This window comes from Channa argus, chromosome 5 (assembly GCF_033026475.1).
Source record: "Channa argus isolate prfri chromosome 5, Channa argus male v1.0, whole genome shotgun sequence".
Lineage (NCBI taxonomy): Eukaryota > Metazoa > Chordata > Actinopteri > Anabantiformes > Channidae > Channa > Channa argus.
The window spans coordinates 15,605,288-15,623,386 of record NC_090201.1 but is presented as its reverse complement, the minus strand read 5'-3'; the positions used below and the strand labels follow the sequence as shown (position 1 = coordinate 15,623,386).

The window sequence follows — 18,099 nt, the reverse complement described above, 5'->3', positions numbered from 1 at the left end:
AAATATCCATAACACTTTATGCAAGTAACGTTATCAAAGCCATGTGAAACTGCTTCGCAAACCTATGAATTGATATTTAACATGCACTACAGCGTCTAGATTAAAGTCCTTTTCAGTTTCAAATTTGATGTTTATCAAATTAGCATGAAAAACTGATTGTAGATACATTTTATGTGTGAGCTAGACACTCCTCTGGGTTACAATAACTGCAAATCTTTGCCTTGTGGTGATAATGTTACTGCGAGTCAAGTGACCTCACAGTTTTTTTTACGTGCTTCAAAGCATATGTTGCACCATGTCAAGTTACTGTACTGTGATGAAAATAGATCCTTTACACAGCACACAAGCTCAACCTTTAGCATTAGCAGTGATGCATCAGCTGAGGCAACGCTATTTTGAAGGGACATCCCTATTACAAATGCAGAATTTATCTTTAACTGAATAACTGATGATATTGCCTGATGCTTTATCAGCAAATTGACTTAATAATTGTAATTAAAATAATTGTACTTGTGAGCATCACAAACAAACCCATACGCAGGAAGCACGAAGTAATATTCTAGCCACTGTAATCATTTTAAAGAAAATATTTCTAATGATATTACAAATTATAAACCAGCAATATTATTTGGCTGGCACAGAGGTTTTCCAAATGTGTACAGTTTGCTGCTTTAAAAATCCAAAGTCCAACAACTACTTACAGTTTCATTTAACAACTTAATAACTTTGACATGATTAATTGATATGATTTGCATGTTGTATTTCTATATAAATGTATATTTTGATAAACATTTAATTCAAGACCTAAAACTAGTTGGGTAACCCTAAATGTGTTTGGCTGTCTTAATACTTATTAATTAGCACCATCAGATGCTGCTGCAGTAAGATTATGTCAGAGTCCAGGTACACAGTTGAATGAAATAAATGTAAAAACAATGGCGCCAAGTCCACACAAGCATCAGTCAAATTTATTATTATTTATTATTATATATTATATTTTATCTGTTAGTGGATGTTAAAGATGCAACAGTGTCATATTGTCAAAGAGGACACTAAGACCCCCTAAGGAAGTGCTTGTTTTATATCAAAGGTTGTTCCACAATGAGACTTGAGACAGTGACAAATGGCTGAGCTCTGAGAACATTGCTGAGGAGACAGCTATATTTGTATTTCTTCCAAATAAGTACACCCAGGAGCCTAAGAGATCAAGTATCACATTTTTATTGAATATATAGTCCTATGTTGTAGGGTGTGAAGTCCTCAGTATTTACTCCTAATGACCTCTCCCCATCTTTTCCAGTTCAGTGTCATCTTTCAACAAGGAAAGAATGCAAACTACTACACATCATATAACATGATCCCCTTCTTGCAGCATATGGGGAACAAACACTTGACTTAAGGGAAGGTCAAGCTGCCGGCCTGGCCTTGTCTTCAGTTCATCTGTCAGGACACACACTACAACAAGGCCATTTAAAGATTTGCTTTAAAAATACATCCGCACCCCTGAGACAACACTAGTGCCTGTCTTGAAAAACCTGGAGACACAAATCTAATCACCTGTTCCCAGCATGTTCCACATGTGACAATGGAGCTGTAAACCACAGTTTGTGTTTGCTGTCCCACTGACAAACCCTTTATGAAGCAAAATGTTTAGGTCATGAGAAATACTACAATACCTGGTATAATAGAGTCAAAACCATAAAACAGGTGACTTTTCAACCTAATCATAAAGCTGTCTATGTCATTAAACCTCTGGCTTTTAGTGGATCCTGAGCAGGTCAGTGCTTGAACTGCCCTGCTCACTAAATATGATATCAGAAAAGCAGAGATGGACTCTCATACACTGGAATATATTAGGAGTCAAAGTGATTAAAAAGCAATCATGAATATATGGATACATGGAAATGTGCAATAGGAAGAATAAAGTAAGTTAGGATAAAGTGAAGGTGTTAGTTGGACCAGTCAGTCGGTGTAAGTCCCAAAGTGTCGGAAAAAATCCAGGGTCCATAATAAAAACATAAAAAGGTCAACAGAGGTGACTGAAACTGAAGAATAAATAAATGTTTTCCATCATTGTGTGCACCACTAGAACACCAATATGGTTGTTTTATCATTTAGTTCCATTATTTTAGACTTGTCTGCAGTAACTCAATGACGGTCAAATCGGTGTTGATTGTTTATCACAATTAGTGGACAATGGAAGGCACAGAAAGCTCTGTGAAGATTTTAGTTTAAGGGTAACATCAGCATGCAAAAATGCTCATAATGCTAAAGTAGCATCTTACTACAGTGTATTCACGACACAAAGTACCACTGAGGCTAAACACCATTAGTTTTCACGTATTTAGTCATAAACTAAAGCACTGGGAAATCTGACCTCAAGATGGCACTAGATGAAATGTTGATGGATTATTAAAATGACTCTCCACTTTCTACAAGTATTCATAACAATCTACTAATTGTTAAGACATTTCCCTTAAAACCACAATAAGACTAGCTATAAAGGATCACCAGATTGATTAAGAGTCTTCAAAGCTGTAGTAGGGCATGACATTACAGTAACTTTATTGCATACCAGCAACTGTCGCTAGTTGTTTGTTTTTTAAAGCTAATAAGCATTTTTACTGGGCGCAATTTTGTTATCAAATCATTATAGATATTACAGATTGCACTATACAGATATTGCTCATGAAAGTCACATAGACTCAAACAATGGTCCCAACATCAATCACTGGGTAAAGTTTGAATGAATTATATAGAAATCAAGCAGTTTCACTTATTCTCTCTGTGATGCAGCTCACTTCTGAACAGGTACTGCTGCTAAAGGGAGGTGCCCAATTTAGCGTGGAATTTTCTCAGTTATTAGGTTATGTGACAATTCAGGCTTAATAGTTAGCGTACTGTAACATACAGACAGCTGTTGTTTTCGTTTATTCATTGGCCTTACCGATTGTCAACAACACATAAACACATACGTTTATGGTTGTTTTATAGGTAAAGTGACTTTTATTGGCTTTTTACTTGTCACGTTTACATTGTGTATAACGTTACACTAAGAAACAGATATTGTCAACCTGAGTGTCTCACCTCAGCTGGGCTCTGTCTCGTCTCCTCACCCTGACAGCTGCAGGCCCGCTGTGTTTTTACAGGAGCTGCCCTGCCCTGGGAAATAGCAGAAACACCACAAGTGTAAACTCTCAATCCCTATAACAGAACCTCCACAAAAGAGATCCTGCATTAAGGACGTGGTTAATGGGAGTGACTGTGTTACACAACACTGCTGAAAACACCCGTATTTGATGGTTAGGGAGGGGAGGTTCTACTGAAAAAAATACATTAAATAACTATAGCCAGTTTTTCTGTAGTATGTTGTGTAATTGGTTTGATTATTCAGTATTAGTACATTGGTCCAAACCAGACCTGTAAGTTATAATGTCCTTAGAAACACATCCAGATTTTTTATTGGCTTAATTTTCATGATATCAGATTTCAGAGGCTGTTCCTAGAAAGTTGAAGCTCTTTGACCTGGAATAGACACAGTCAAATGAGCCACTTAGGATGGACCTGTCTGTCTGTCATCAGTATTAGCTCTAGGATTATCACACCTTTGTAAACCACACAGAAAGAACATCTAAAACTGTAGTTCACTAAACATTTAAAACTCTGAAAAAGTGCACTTGTGAGCTTTTTTAATCAGAAATTGTAAAACCAAACCTCAGACTGTGCAAGAGCTCTGTCAGCAAGGTATTACTGGAAACATGATACTGTTTCTCCTCCAGACATGGCAACATTTAACTTTAATATAGTACTCAATTACAAGGCCATTAATGATTCTAAAGTTGGTTACTGTCTAGTTAAATTTTACAGTTTTTCTTTATTATTGTGTTGTATCATATTCCATCAAACATGTTACCAGATCTGCTTTTATCACATAATCCAAATCAAAAGGTAAAGTGCAGGCTCGCTACACATGTAGTTCAAGTTTATTTTCAAAGTACACTTTCATACAAAGTAAGTTGCATCTTTACAACAAAATGGAACAGAATAGAATGGAATAGAAAAGAAAATAATGGAATATAAGAAAAGACAAATGAACCTAACAAAAGCAGAAAGACAAACCAATTTACTAAGCAGGAACAAACAGTTGACTTTCTGAATTGTAACATAGAAAAAAAATGGGATGACTACATTCTGCTCTTTTGCATAGCATATGCAGGCAATTATGGCTGTGGACCCCAAATTATTTTATAATAAATTGCAAGGTTTTTGTGGGATGCCTATATTATTTTAATTCACTTTTAAACAAATCAAAATGATACTGTAATTAATGCATTTGCTCTGTTCCTACATAAAAATGATTTACAGTAACATATAGTAAACAGAAAAAATGTCAAAAAGGTGATTATATTTTGCATATTATGTTTTATGACAATAACAGACAATAATAAACATTGTCACACTTTACATTGAGCTTTCCTATTCAGCATTTACAAGCAGTATAAACATTTTTTACACACACTACAATGTAGTTGTTAGCAGATATTGTATCATGACATTTTTACATGTTTTACAATATGTATATTATTTGCAAGAAATGTAAGGTCTCCATTATAATTATATTGTATATAAATACAACTATGTTTATTTTATTATCATTTATATATACACCTCAGCCCACATAAGATGTAAGCATAACATGTTGATAACAAATACAATACTAATACAGCTAATTATGTTCATAAGTTACAACATACACTTTATATTTTTTTATCACATATGAGTGCAAAATAGGAATTGCTGAGCTGTTGCTAATTATCAAAGACATATTATGACTTTCCCTTACTGAATGTCATTCCTTTTATTGCATTGTCAGTGATATTATGACATTTAGAATTTAATCACATTAACTCAAACACAGGCTCCAAGATTTCCATCCTTGGCTGCTATAATGAGATAATTTGACACTCTGGTGACGATTAATATCATTCTAAGTGTTGCAGTGACCCTTTCAAAGGGTGTTTTGCTGGCATAAACTGTGCAGGCAGAATTTTACTGCAGTTATATTTGGAAAATACAAACATTGTATATATATAGTATAAATACTGAAATTTTGTGATGTTTTATTTGTAGCATGTACAGAAGCTTCAGTAAAGAGTGGTTACACTATTGTATTCAGAATTTAAAATAAATACCACCACCACTTGTCTGAGGGGTTATTTTACACAGGATGCACGATGTCATATTTTACCGGAAACTTAATTATCTCCTGTAAGACAAGTGCTATGTATTGTTCTACTTCCAATTGTCTTTCCTGCCTTCAAAACAAATCTAATTAAATGTGCGATTTCACAAAGGCAGACCTCAGCTTGTATTTCTGCTATCACGAGGGATTTTCATTTTCACAGGTTCTTAGATTAGCAACTGTTAGGCTCAATTCTGCCTCTTTGTCAAAGGAAAGGCTTGCAAGGCTTCTGCAACAGAATACCAGTGACATATGAGAGCTTCTCCACAGCTAAAGCCAGATCCTCGGCAGTGCCAAGGTGCATTAAGGAGATTAACATAAAGACCAAAGCAATGTCTGAACTTGAGTAACTGATACTCCTGCCGAAACAATGTTTACACAAAATTAAGAAATCCTGCATTGTTAGTGTCTTGATCTATTTATAAGCTTTTATATTCTGCTTCAGTATAACAGCCTTTATTGTGTGGTGCCACCACTCTCCTGGTAAAACAGTTTACAATTAAAAAAGTGTTGTAGGTGCCTTCTCTCCATACACTGCAGTCTTTTAGGGCAATGTAGTTTATATTCAAAATAAATTGAAGTGAACAATGTCTTAATAAATTCTGGGTGGAGGCATTACATCACTTTGTTATTGTATGTTTTAGCTTATAAAGCTAGACTAAAAGTGAACTTTTCCCATTTATAAGCAACAAATAATCATATTAAGTTATATATTCAAATAACACTGAGTAATATTTGCAAATGCTTGTCATTGTCTAAATGTTTTATTATAAAATCGACAAGAGGTGAATTTTTGATAAACTGCTCATGTTGAATAGTGAAAAAACAGAGATGACAGAGATCAGATCAAAAATACTCAAGCAAAGCAATGCAGTGCAAAACTACATGACCAAATAAAGCAGGTCATTATAGCTAAATGTGTGCCTCGATCTCTCTATATAAGAAGAAGGGCTGGACACTCCCAAGGACTGACAGGCGACCACACAAGGTAAGTGAGTCTTTTATTAGCAGGAGGAAAGCCAGCAGCTTAATGAACAATGCAGGGCATGACCACTTATTGCCAGATACCCCAAAGTGAATACAGATCAGCTCTGTGTTTATGCCAGAACTTCAATGTACAGTAAGGTTTTTTATAAAATGCTTTAATTACAGTTACAAATTTGAACTATTTGCTTGTTTCTTCAGAACCCTCATCAGGCCATCATCATCTAATCTTCTGGGAGGAGGGAAGAAGGTAATTAATTCATTTATTATTTATTTATTTTATTGTGTCATTGTTTTTTGCTTTTAGAACTATTATAATACATATATTAATATGTATTATAATTAACAAATTAATTTACAGTTAATTAATGTGCATCTCGCTCCATTAATGACATGCGCATCTTCCAGTAAGCAAAGAACAGTTTTCTGTTCATGAACAGAAAACTTGGTTTGCATTATAATTACAGAGTTATTACAGTGACAGATACTTTAGGATTTTGTAGTACATATAAGAAGTATTGGCATCAACAAAGATGAGAAAGTTAATTATACAAGGAGTAAATTTAGCTCTTTTGCATGAAAAATACATGAATAAATATATGTTCTTTTCTAGTGTACTTTATTGAATAACATACGTAACATAAAAAGTGTGTGTTCATCTTCAATAGTAAGGCACCATCACAAGTGCAGACAGAAAGCACTGGCTGACTGATGTCTTGTTGGTCTTTATTTTCAGTAAAGGGTCACCATGAGTGGAGACGCAGAAATGGAGTGTTTTGGCCCAGCGGCCATTTACCTCCGAAAGCCAGAAAGAGAGAGAATTGAAGCTCAAAACACTCCCTTTGATGCTAAAACTGCTTACTTTGTGACTGAGGCCAGTGAGATGTACCTTAAGGGGAAACTTATCAAGAGAGAGGGTGGCAAAGCCACTGTGGAGACTCTGAGTGGAAAGGTGAGAACGTTGTGCTAATTGTTTTTTAAACATCTGCTGACTTAATATCTAGTTCACAGCTGCTGTAGAAACATTTCATTAGAGAATCTGTACTGATCCTGATGTGGTTTCCTCAAATGTTGTAGGAATGTGTGGCCATCTGTGTGGCCAAGAGTTGCTTTTGTTATGAAAACTTAGGAGCATAATTGAGGTTTACAAAGGGAAAACACAAATTTGGGATAACAGAGAAAATCTCAGTTTGTCCACTGTTAAAACTGATGTCCGGTTCCTGTGTCAAAGACTCTCACTGTGAAAGAAGATGAAATCTTCCCAATGAACCCTCCAAAGTTCGACAAGATTGAGGACATGGCCATGATGACCCACCTCAGTGAGCCTTCTGTGCTGTATAACCTCAAAGAGCGCTATGCAGCATGGATGATTTACGTGAGTAATAAAACTCGACACATGAGCAAATTTAAACTGAAACATTTGTCAGTAATGATCCTCTTCGCTTCCACAGACCTACTCAGGGTTGTTCTGTGTCACTGTGAACCCCTACAAGTGGCTCCCAGTGTATGATGCAGTGGTTGTTGGAGGATACAGAGGCAAAAAGAGGATTGAAGCTCCGCCCCACATCTTCTCCATCTCTGATAACGCCTATCAATTCATGCTCCAAGGTATCAATTATTTTGTAAGCTACTATAAGCAGTTACTGTAAACTTTGAAAGAAAACTCCTAAATGTAATGCAGTATTTTCTGATATTTTGCAGACAGAGAAAACCAGTCAGTCCTGATTACGTAAGTGCCAAAATCTTTATATTATTGTTAGGTATTGGAAAAAACAGTAATTTGATTTATTATTTATGAACACACCTCTAAAACCAGAGGAGAATCCGGTGCAGGAAAGACTGTGAACACCAAACGTGTCATCCAGTACTTTGCGACAATCGCAGCAGCTTCAAGCAAGAAATCTGAGCCAGTTCCTGGAAAAATGCAGGTAAGAAAAGTTAAAGATTAGTAATATAAAATGTAATATTAAGAGAAGCTGGCTACTGAATGACAAAATGAATGTAATCTTTAGGGGTCACTGGAAGATCAAATCATTGCAGCAAATCCACTGTTAGAAGCTTATGGTAATGCCAAGACTGTGAGAAATGACAACTCCTCACGTTTTGTAAGTGTTTTGGGGATTTATCTGTCATTTAAATCATTAGCTATTTTGTGATAATAATCTTTCACAATAACAGAGTTGGATATAAATGTTAATCTGTTCCTATGTAGGGGAAATTTATTAGAATCCACTTTGGGTCAACGGGGAAGCTGGCTTCAGCTGATATTGAAACATGTAAGTTTATATTGTTTATTACTATCAACTTGTTCAGTTGTGCTTCCAAAGAACTTTTTCTTCACAATGAATCTTCATTTAATTTTTGTAAAGATCTGCTGGAGAAGTCTCGAGTGACGTTCCAGCTCTCTGCTGAGAGGAGCTATCACATCTTCTATCAGCTAATGACAGGCCACAAACCTGAGCTGATAGGTGTGAGATTAGTGAATAATATAAATATTCTAAAAATCTATTGTTTATCACACGACATATTATACATATATATGTTGTTTTACTTGTTTGTGCAGAGGCTCTGCTGATCACCACAAATCCATATGACTTTTCTATGATAAGTCAAGGTGAAATCACTGTCAAGAGTATCAACGACGTTGAAGAATTCCTCGCTACTGATGTAGGAACCACTTTACTTTCATTACTGCATTTACTACAATAACAAATCAGACATATGGTTACTCTTTTCATAACAAACATATAAAGCTAACCAAGCTTTAACCCTTCTCTTTACCGCATGACACAGACTGCCATTGACATCCTAGGCTTCACATTAGACGAAAAGGCAGGCATTTACAAGCTGACTGGAGCTGTGATGCATCATGGGAACATGAAGTTCAAGCAGAAGCAGCGTGAAGAGCAGGCTGAGCCTGATGGCACTGAGGGTATGAAACTTGAACTTCTTGATCTTGAGCTTAGAGGTGCAGTTGTGACTTCATCCTATTATAGGTTTTAGAGATGAAAATTTGTGTTCTTTTTTTAGTGGCAGATAAAATCGCCTACCTCATGGGTCTAAACTCTGCTGATTTGCTGAAAGCACTTTGCTACCCCAGAGTGAAGGTTGGGAATGAATATGTGACCAAAGGTCAAACTGTCCCTCAGGTAAAGACCAGAATGCAAACACACAGTTTTTTCTAACTTTGGACTCACAGTGACTCTCAATCTATGTTTCACCTCCCAGATTTAGATTTTTTTGTTGAGTTTATCCACATTCTTGTTACTGTTGTGCTATTTGTAACATCAGGTCAACAACGCTGTGATGGCTCTCTGCAAGTCTGTCTATGAGAAAATGTTCTTGTGGATGGTTGTCAGAATCAATGAGATGCTGGATACCAAACAACCTAGAAGCTTTTTCATCGGTGTCCTGGATATTGCTGGGTTTGAGATTTTTGATGTAAGTATTTCTGAATTATACAACATCATCTTAATATTATATATGATATATAATATTCTTAATACATATTCAACAGCTTCAATAAAAATATTTAAACACATTTTTGTTATATTACTTAAGCTGCTAATGACCTTTGAAATTGTCATTTAGTTTAACAGCTTGGAGCAGCTTTGCATCAACTTCACCAATGAAAAATTGCAACAGTTTTTCAACCACCACATGTTTGTCCTGGAACAAGAAGAATACAAGAAAGAGGGAATTGAATGGGAGTTCATTGACTTTGGTATGGACCTGGCTGCTTGCATTGAGCTTATTGAGAAGGTGAGCCACATGCTGCATATTCACAAACTGTCTGATGACTTGGAAAACTTTTATTTTATACTATTATTTCATCACCACAGCCAATGGGCATCTTCTCCATCCTTGAAGAGGAGTGCATGTTCCCTAAGGCAACAGACATGACCTTCAAGAACAAACTATATGATCAGCATATTGGTAAAAGTGCCCCCTTCCAGAAGCCAAAGCCAGCTAAAGGCAAAGCTGAGGCCCATTTCTCTCTGGTGCACTATGCTGGTACTGTTGATTACAACATCTTTGGCTGGTTGGACAAGAACAAAGACCCTCTGAATGACTCTGTGGTTCAGCTCTACCAGAAGTCCTCAGTCAAATTGTTGGCCTTCTTGTATGCATCCCATGCCGGAGCAGAAGGTACATGCTGTTATCCATCTTTAATTTTTGAATAATTAAATCGGAAAACTCACCTATGTTGAACTGAAAGATTTCAATGAAATTCTCACTGACAGCTGAGGGTGGTGGTGGCAAGAAAGGTGGCAAGAAGAAGGGTGGCTCCTTCCAGACTGTGTCTGCTTTGTTCAGGGTACAATGTGATTTTTATTTTTACTTCATTGAATTTACATCTACTCACTAAGTGCTTTTTGCCAATGTTAAATTCTTTTAATTCTTTAGGAGAATTTAGGAAAGCTGATGACCAATTTGAGGAGCACCCATCCTCATTTTGTTCGCTGCTTGATTCCCAATGAATCGAAGACACCAGGTAAAAACACATCTTGAACTGTACAACGTACTCTTATCTACTGTTAATTACTGTTATCCTTGACAGTGTATCACTGTTTTGTTACATATTATTTTCTTTAACATTATACCATAGGTCTTATGGAGAACCACCTGGTCATCCATCAGCTGAGGTGTAATGGTGTGCTGGAAGGTATCAGGATCTGCAGGAAAGGTTTCCCCAGCAGAATCCTCTATGGTGACTTCAAGCAAAGGTAAAAATAAACAAATAAATCAATCAAGTAAAAAAGTGCTCTCCATCTAAATAAATTCTCTACTTCTAGATACAAAGTATTGAATGCCAGTGTCATCCCAGAGGGTCAGTTTATTGACAACAAGAAGGCCTCAGAGAAACTACTGGGATCCATCAATGTGGACCACTCTCAATATAAGTTTGGCCACACCAAGGTAGAATAAAATTTTTAGTGAAAAATCTGCTTTAGGCCAGGTATACAATTAATTATATTTAATAATAAAAAGTATTGGCTCGTAGGTGTTCTTCAAAGCTGGTTTGCTGGGTACACTTGAGGAGATGAGAGATGAGAAACTAGCTGAGCTGGTCACAATGACTCAGGCTCTCTGCAGAGGTTTCCTAATGAGGACAGAGTTTGTCAAGATGATGGAAAGGAGGTGATGTGTCTGTCTCTTAGCCATGTATAATTTTCTAAAACTGTTTATTAAAAGCCTAAACTTTATCGATACCATAAACAGAATCTAACCTTTTTATGTTTTATTTGTTTAGAGATGCAATTTTCTCCATCCAGTACAACATTCGCTCTTTCATGAATGTCAAAACATGGCCATGGATGAAGCTGTACTTCAAGATTAAGCCTCTCCTGAAGAGTGCAGAGACTGAGAAAGAGATGGCCCAAATGAAAGAGGACTTTGAAAAGACCAAAGAAGATCTAACAAAGGCTCTGGCTAAGAAGAAGGAACTGGAGGAGAAGATGGTTTCTCTGTTGCAGGAGAAGAATGACCTTTTGTTGCAAGTGCAGTCTGTAAGTTTGACATCACGTGAATTTTTACAAAATATCTTGCATCAAATTTGCATGTTGATTAGAAGAATTTTCTTTCCTTGAATTTTAGGAAGGTGAAAACCTTGCTGATGCAGAGGAAAGGTGTGAGGGGCTCATTAAAGCAAAAATCCAGCTTGAGGCCAAACTTAAAGAGACATCTGAGAGGCTGGAGGATGAGGAGGAAATGAATGCTGAGCTGACAGCAAAGAAGAGGAAGCTGGAGGACGAGTGCTCTGAGTTGAAAAAAGACATCGATGACTTGGAGCTCACCCTGGCCAAAGTGGAGAAGGAGAAACATGCCACTGAAAACAAGGTTTGTACGTGTTTTAGTAAATAAGATTTCTGCTCTTTTTAGAGTATTAAAAGCATTGAAAAATATTTTCACAACATTGCAAACGCAGGTTAAAAACCTGGTTGAGGAAATGACTTCTCAAGATGAGACCATTGCCAAGTTGACTAAAGAAAAGAAAGCCCTGCAAGAGGCCCATCAGCAGACCCTAGATGATCTGCAGGCAGAGGAAGACAAAGTCAACACTCTGACTAAAGCCAAGACCAAGCTGGAACAGCAAGTCGACGATGTATGTAACCCACTTATGAAAGCATATGTTAAATATACCAATCTATCTCTTTAACTTTATATAACTTTTTTACTTGATAGCTTGAAGGCTCCCTGGAACAAGAAAAAAAGCTTCGTATGGACCTTGAGCGAGCTAAGAGAAAGCTTGAAGGGGATCTGAAACTGGCTCAGGAATCTATCATGGATCTGGAGAATGACAAGCAGCAGTCTGAAGAAAAAATAAAGAAGTAAGAATAAGATTTTTTTTCTTTCTTCTAACAGTAAAGATCCTATAGGAGGTTCTGCTTTCCCACAATACAACAATTACTTTCCTTCCCTCCAGAAAGGACTTTGAGATAAGCCAGTTCCTGAGTAGGATAGAGGATGAACAGTCTCTTGGAATCCAGCTACAGAAAAAGATAAAGGAACTTCAGGTATAATTTAAACAAGTGTCGGTCAAAAGCTGGAAAACATTAAAATATCTTCACGTGTTTGACTTAAACCGTATTTCTTAAAGGCTCGTATTGAGGAGCTGGAGGAGGAGATTGAAGCTGAACGTGCTGCTCGGGCCAAGGTGGAGAAACAGAGGTCTGATCTCTCCAGGGAACTTGAAGAGATTAGTGAGAGGCTTGAAGAAGCTGGTGGAGCAACTTCTGCTCAGATTGAAATGAACAAAAAGCGAGAGGCTGAATTTCAGAAGCTGCGTCGTGATCTTGAAGAGTCCACCCTGCACCATGAGGCTACTGCTGCAGCCCTCCGCAAGAAGCAGGCTGACAGTGTGGCTGAGCTGGGAGAACAGATTGATAATCTCCAGAGAGTCAAGCAGAAACTGGAGAAAGAAAAAAGCGAATACAAGATGGAGATTGATGACCTCTCAAGCAACATGGAGTCTATTGCCAAATCAAAGGTGATACTACTTTTCATACAGGAACCAAAAATATTACCAAAAATATTGCAAATGACTACAACGTGTTTATTTTATGTTTTTTTTTTACTAGGCAAACCTTGAGAAGCTGTGCAGGACATTAGAAGATCAATTGAGTGAGCTCAAATCCAAGAATGATGAGAATGTTCGTCAGCTAAATGATCTGAGTGCACAGAAAGCAAGGCTTCAAACTGAAAATGGTATGAATTACTTTCCTCTGGAAAAAACATGTCTCCTGAAATCCATGTGCCAGATCAGCTTCACAATATTTGACCACTCAAATATTCTCGTGGCACTTCCAAAAAATTACATATGATCCAAACTTAAATTATTTTTTGATTTATTTCTACCAGTTAAAAAAGTCACTTGTACATGTAGATACGGTGTTACTACCAGCCTTAATCTTAATATCTAAGTTTCAATGTTTCGTTTGCCTATGCAGACATCAGCACAAGACAAGCTGTCCCTGAAAAAGATACCTTTATTAAATAATGTGGACCCATGTGTATATAATATTGCTTTGCATTTCTTTGGTATCCTTTTATGATATTCATTAGAGTTTATTAATATCTTTAATTAGGTGAAATTTCACGTCAGCTGGAGGAGAAAGAAGCTCTTGTTTCTCAGCTCACAAGAGGCAAACAGGCTTACACTCAGCAGATTGAGGAGCTGAAGAGACACATAGAGGAGGAAGTTAAGGTAATAGCCAAGCAAGATGAAGGAAAAGGCCACCAGACACTTGGAATCAAATATTAAATAAGTTCTTATTTGATTTATAGGCCAAGAATGCCCTGGCTCATGCTGTTCAGTCAGCTCGTCATGACTGTGACCTGCTCAGAGAGCAGTATGAGGAGGAGCAGGAAGCCAAGGCTGAGCTGCAGCGTTCAATGTCCAAGGCCAACAGTGAGGTGGCTCAGTGGAGAACCAAATATGAGACTGATGCCATTCAGCGCACTGAGGAGCTGGAGGAGGCTAAGTAATGAATAGTCCTGAAATCACATAGTTTGCAGAGTGAATTGTTTGTGTAAACAATTATAAAAATCCCCTTTATTGTTTGTTCTGACAGAAAAAAACTTGCCCAGCGTCTTCAGGATGCAGAGGAATCCATTGAGGCTGTGAATGCAAAATGTGCCTCCCTGGAAAAGACAAAACAGAGACTACAGGGTGAAGTGGAGGACCTGATGATTGATGTGGAGAGAGCTAATGCTCTGGCTGCTAACCTTGACAAGAAGCAAAGGAACTTTGACAAGGTTAAATCATTTGTAGCTCATCTGTAGTTGCTACTGCCTAAAACGAGGGGACAGAACAAGACTAATGGGTTTCTTCTGTGTTCAGGTTCTTGCAGAGTGGAAGCAGAAGTATGAGGAGAGCCAGGCAGAGCTAGAGGGAGCTCTCAAGGAGGCTCGGTCTTTAAGTACTGAAATTTTCAAGCTGAAAAATTCATATGAAGAAACATTGGACCAACTGGAGACACTAAAGAGGGAGAACAAGAACCTGCAACGTAGGACAATTAATTTTGTTTTTTTAACCTAAAAATTAATTTAATTTATCTGGTGTCTCTGGTAATAAATGTTCCATACATTGCTTCTTATGCTAAATTTTCTTTTTAAATATACTCCTGCAGAGGAGATATCAGACCTGAGCGAACAGCTTGGTGAAACTGGTAAGACAATTCATGAGCTTGAGAAGGGTAAGAAGACAGTGGAATGTGAGAAGTCAGAGATTCAGACTGCTCTGGAAGAGGCAGAGGTACAACTGACTCATCATATCAATCATTATATAAGACAGATACAGTAACAGTAGAACTACCCTGACCTAAACAGCCATTGTACAAAGGGAGGACATGTATAGATAATGTTGATAAATGTCAAACACTTGTTTCTAGGCTACACTGGAGCATGAGGAATCCAAGATTCTCCGTGTTCAGCTTGAACTCACCCAAGTCAAGAGTGAAATTGACAGAAAACTTGCAGAGAAGGATGAAGAGATTGAGCAGATCAAGAGGAACAGCCAGCGAGTGATCGAATCCATGCAGACGACTTTGGATGCTGAGGTCAGGAGCAGGAATGACGCCCTGAGAATCAAGAAGAAGATGGAGGGAGATCTCAATGAGATGGAGATTCAGCTGAGCCATGCCAACCGCCAGGCAGCTGAAGCCCAGAAGCAGCTGAGGAATGTGCAGGGACAGCTTAAGGTATCTACACTGAAGACTTTGCGGCAAAGCATCTTACTTCTTAAACTTATCTCGGTCTTTTTGCTTACAAAAATATGAATGTTTTGAAATTCAGGATGCCCAGCTTCATCTTGATGAAGCCATTAGAAGTCAGGAAGACATGAAGGAGCAGGTTGCCATGGTAGAGCGCAGAAACAATCTGATGCTTGCTGAGATTGAGGAGCTGAGAGCTGCACTGGAGCAGACAGAGAGAGGCCGCAAAATAGCTGAACAGGAGCTGGTTGATGCCAGCGAGCGGGTGGGACTGCTGCACTCCCAGGTACTCTCAAAGGCTTATTTTCAAGAATTTAGACATTGCTCCTGTAAAGTTCAACATATTAAAATTCAGGGTTGTTTCTTATATAATAGAATACCAGCCTTATCAACACCAAGAAAAAGCTGGAAGCTGACCTTGTTCAAGTACAAGGTGAAATAGATGATGCTGTCCAGGAAGCAAGAAATGCCGAAGAAAAGGCCAAGAAGGCCATCACTGATGTAGGTCCAAATAATTTTGAAATTGTTTATAATCATTTTAGTGCTTTAGCAGTTCGTGTTGTCATGGTATTTGTGTTGTAGGCTGCCATGATGGCAGAAGAGCTGAAGAAGGAGCAGGACACCAGTGCTCATTTGGAGCGGATGAAGAAGAACCTGGAGGTGACAGTTAAGGACCTGCAGCACCGTCTGGATGAGGCAGAGAATCTGGCAATGAAAGGCGGAAAGAAGCAGCTTCAGAAACTAGAGGCTAGGGTAAAGATCAGTTTCTTGCCAATTAAATCTTTTACTTTACATTTTTTTTAGTTTTAAGTATTACACTTTTTATCTTTTAGGTGCGTGAACTTGAGTCTGAAGTAGAAGCTGAGCAGAGACGAGGAGCAGAGGCTGTCAAAGGTGTTCGTAAATATGAGAGGAGAGTAAAGGAGCTTACCTATCAGGTATTTCTTTAAGTTTTCAAAAATATTTATTTTAGAAAGGTGCATATAAACAATAAATATTGATTAATTCATGTTACCTCAGACTGAGGAGGACAAGAAGAACATCAGCAGACTTCAGGATCTGGTGGACAAGCTGCAGCTGAAAGTGAAATCCTACAAGAGACAGTCTGAGGAGGCTGTGAGTGAAAAACTTGTACACAGTATATTTAGACCTAAGAGTAAAAATACATAGAATTACAGTCCTCTGTTATATCTGTAAAATGTTTAAACATTGTAGAAATTTTACCAGAATTAGTAAATCTCTGTCTCTTCAGTCTTCTTGGTTGTTGACTTCAGTGTTGAATGTTGTCACAGGAGGAGCAGGCCAACACTCACCTGTCCAAGTACAGGAAAGTGCAACATGAGTTGGAGGAGGCTCAGGAGCGAGCTGATATTGCTGAGTCTCAGGTCAATAAGCTAAGAGCAAGGAGTCGTGAAATTGGAAAAGTAAGTAACATGGAAAACTCAATCAACAAGATTTTTATATAAAATAAAAGTGATTTTTAATGGCACAATTGAAAACTACAAAACATGGCATTAAACAATAATTTCTCATCAATTCTGCAGAGTCTGTCTTTGGAAAAATCTCATACATTATCTTTTGTCTTCTGTCCATTTCAGGGAAAGGAGGCTGAAGAATAAGCTGCAACCTCAAGAGACACAAATGGGAAATCATAAAATATGATTTTTCATTTAACTGCTCTCACTAAAGATTGTATGTCTGCCTTCAATAAATGTATGTTTCCAGAGAACTGCCTCGAAGCATTTCTTTGCACAACAAAAGCAAAGGGCATAGCCAGTGGGGCTAAAGAAGTAAAACATTATAATTTCATTTGATGATGATGAAAATTGCGTACAGCTGGTTGCCCTAGCTTAGGTTAGCTTAGTTTATTAACCAGGAAACAGGAAACTACTGCCTTTGAACTACAACCCCAATTTAAAAAACCTGGGAAGATGTGTAAAACAGCTGCCATCAAATTTAAAATTATTTAATATATTTTGCTGGACAAGAACAAGGGAAAAAATCACATCAGACATCATCAATAAAGATATTAGCTTGGCCTTCAATAATTATTTTTAAACTTGTATAAGGGATTCAATGGGCAGATAATTTAATTAAAAGAGAAGTGAAAGTTATTGCTAAAACAAACAATAACCAAAATAAATAAATATAGTGAATTCTCTTTTCCTTTCCTTTGCTAATCTGCTTTAACAACTTGTGGCTGAATACGTTTCCCTCTAGAATCACATCAGAAAATGTGGAAAGAAACTAAACACCTTTACTCAAGTGCTGTACTGAGGTACAGATTTAAAATGAGTGAATATTTTCCATGAATTATTAAAATGTCTCAGTTTCAACATCTGATATGTTGTTTATGTTCAATTGTGAATAAAATATGCGTTGATGAGATTTTTAAATCATTGCATTCAATTTATATTTATGTTTTATACATCTTCCCAACTTTTTGGGGTTCGTGGTTGTAAAAGATATAAAATTCTGTAAGGCTCACCAATTATCACGTTTATTTCATTACAAATGTGAAATGAAGAACTATGCCAGACTATCTTAGCTCTGCTCATTAACAACCTGAATTAATTGCTTGGAGGTTACTAGGCAACACACTGAAAACAGCATGTAGCTGTTTGTCTTTAAATCAAAATTATTCCACTCATTGCAAAA

At 37.3% G+C, this 18,099-nt stretch overlaps 1 protein-coding gene across 1 annotated transcript; it reads left to right on the top strand.

Annotated features, from left to right (window-relative positions):
• Positions 1–6,163: 6,163 nt before the first annotated feature.
• Positions 6,164–17,170, top strand: LOC137127664 (myosin heavy chain, fast skeletal muscle-like). The gene is made up of 41 exons (XM_067504963.1): positions 6,164–6,230; positions 6,428–6,476; positions 6,963–7,178; positions 7,458–7,601; positions 7,678–7,834; positions 7,928–7,955; positions 8,043–8,154; positions 8,239–8,331; positions 8,439–8,502; positions 8,596–8,694; positions 8,790–8,893; positions 9,020–9,158; positions 9,257–9,375; positions 9,518–9,667; positions 9,818–9,988; positions 10,069–10,375; positions 10,471–10,544; positions 10,634–10,721; positions 10,836–10,953; positions 11,023–11,146; positions 11,232–11,368; positions 11,481–11,736; positions 11,825–12,067; positions 12,156–12,332; positions 12,413–12,558; positions 12,654–12,744; positions 12,828–13,217; positions 13,309–13,435; positions 13,816–13,934; positions 14,015–14,211; positions 14,302–14,485; positions 14,571–14,736; positions 14,860–14,984; positions 15,121–15,429; positions 15,524–15,727; positions 15,817–15,942; positions 16,024–16,194; positions 16,275–16,379; positions 16,462–16,557; positions 16,734–16,865; positions 17,040–17,170. Exons 3-41 carry the CDS (start codon positions 6,975–6,977, stop codon positions 17,058–17,060), a joined length of 5,817 nt encoding a protein of 1,938 aa, XP_067361064.1. The 5' UTR covers positions 6,164–6,230; positions 6,428–6,476; positions 6,963–6,974; the 3' UTR covers positions 17,061–17,170.
• Positions 17,171–18,099: the final 929 nt, after the last annotated feature.

Excerpts from the sequence above, each read along its gene's own strand:
- LOC137127664 (XM_067504963.1), top strand. The coding sequence starts at position 6,975 with ATGAGTGGAGACGCAGAAATGGAGTGTTTTGGCCCAGCGGCCATTTAC. Across the intron at positions 8,894-9,019 it reads AAGAATTCCTCGCTACTGAT|ACTGCCATTGACATCCTAGG; the intron begins GTAGGAACCACT and ends CGCATGACACAG. Across the intron at positions 9,668-9,817 it reads CTGGGTTTGAGATTTTTGAT|TTTAACAGCTTGGAGCAGCT; the intron begins GTAAGTATTTCT and ends ATTGTCATTTAG.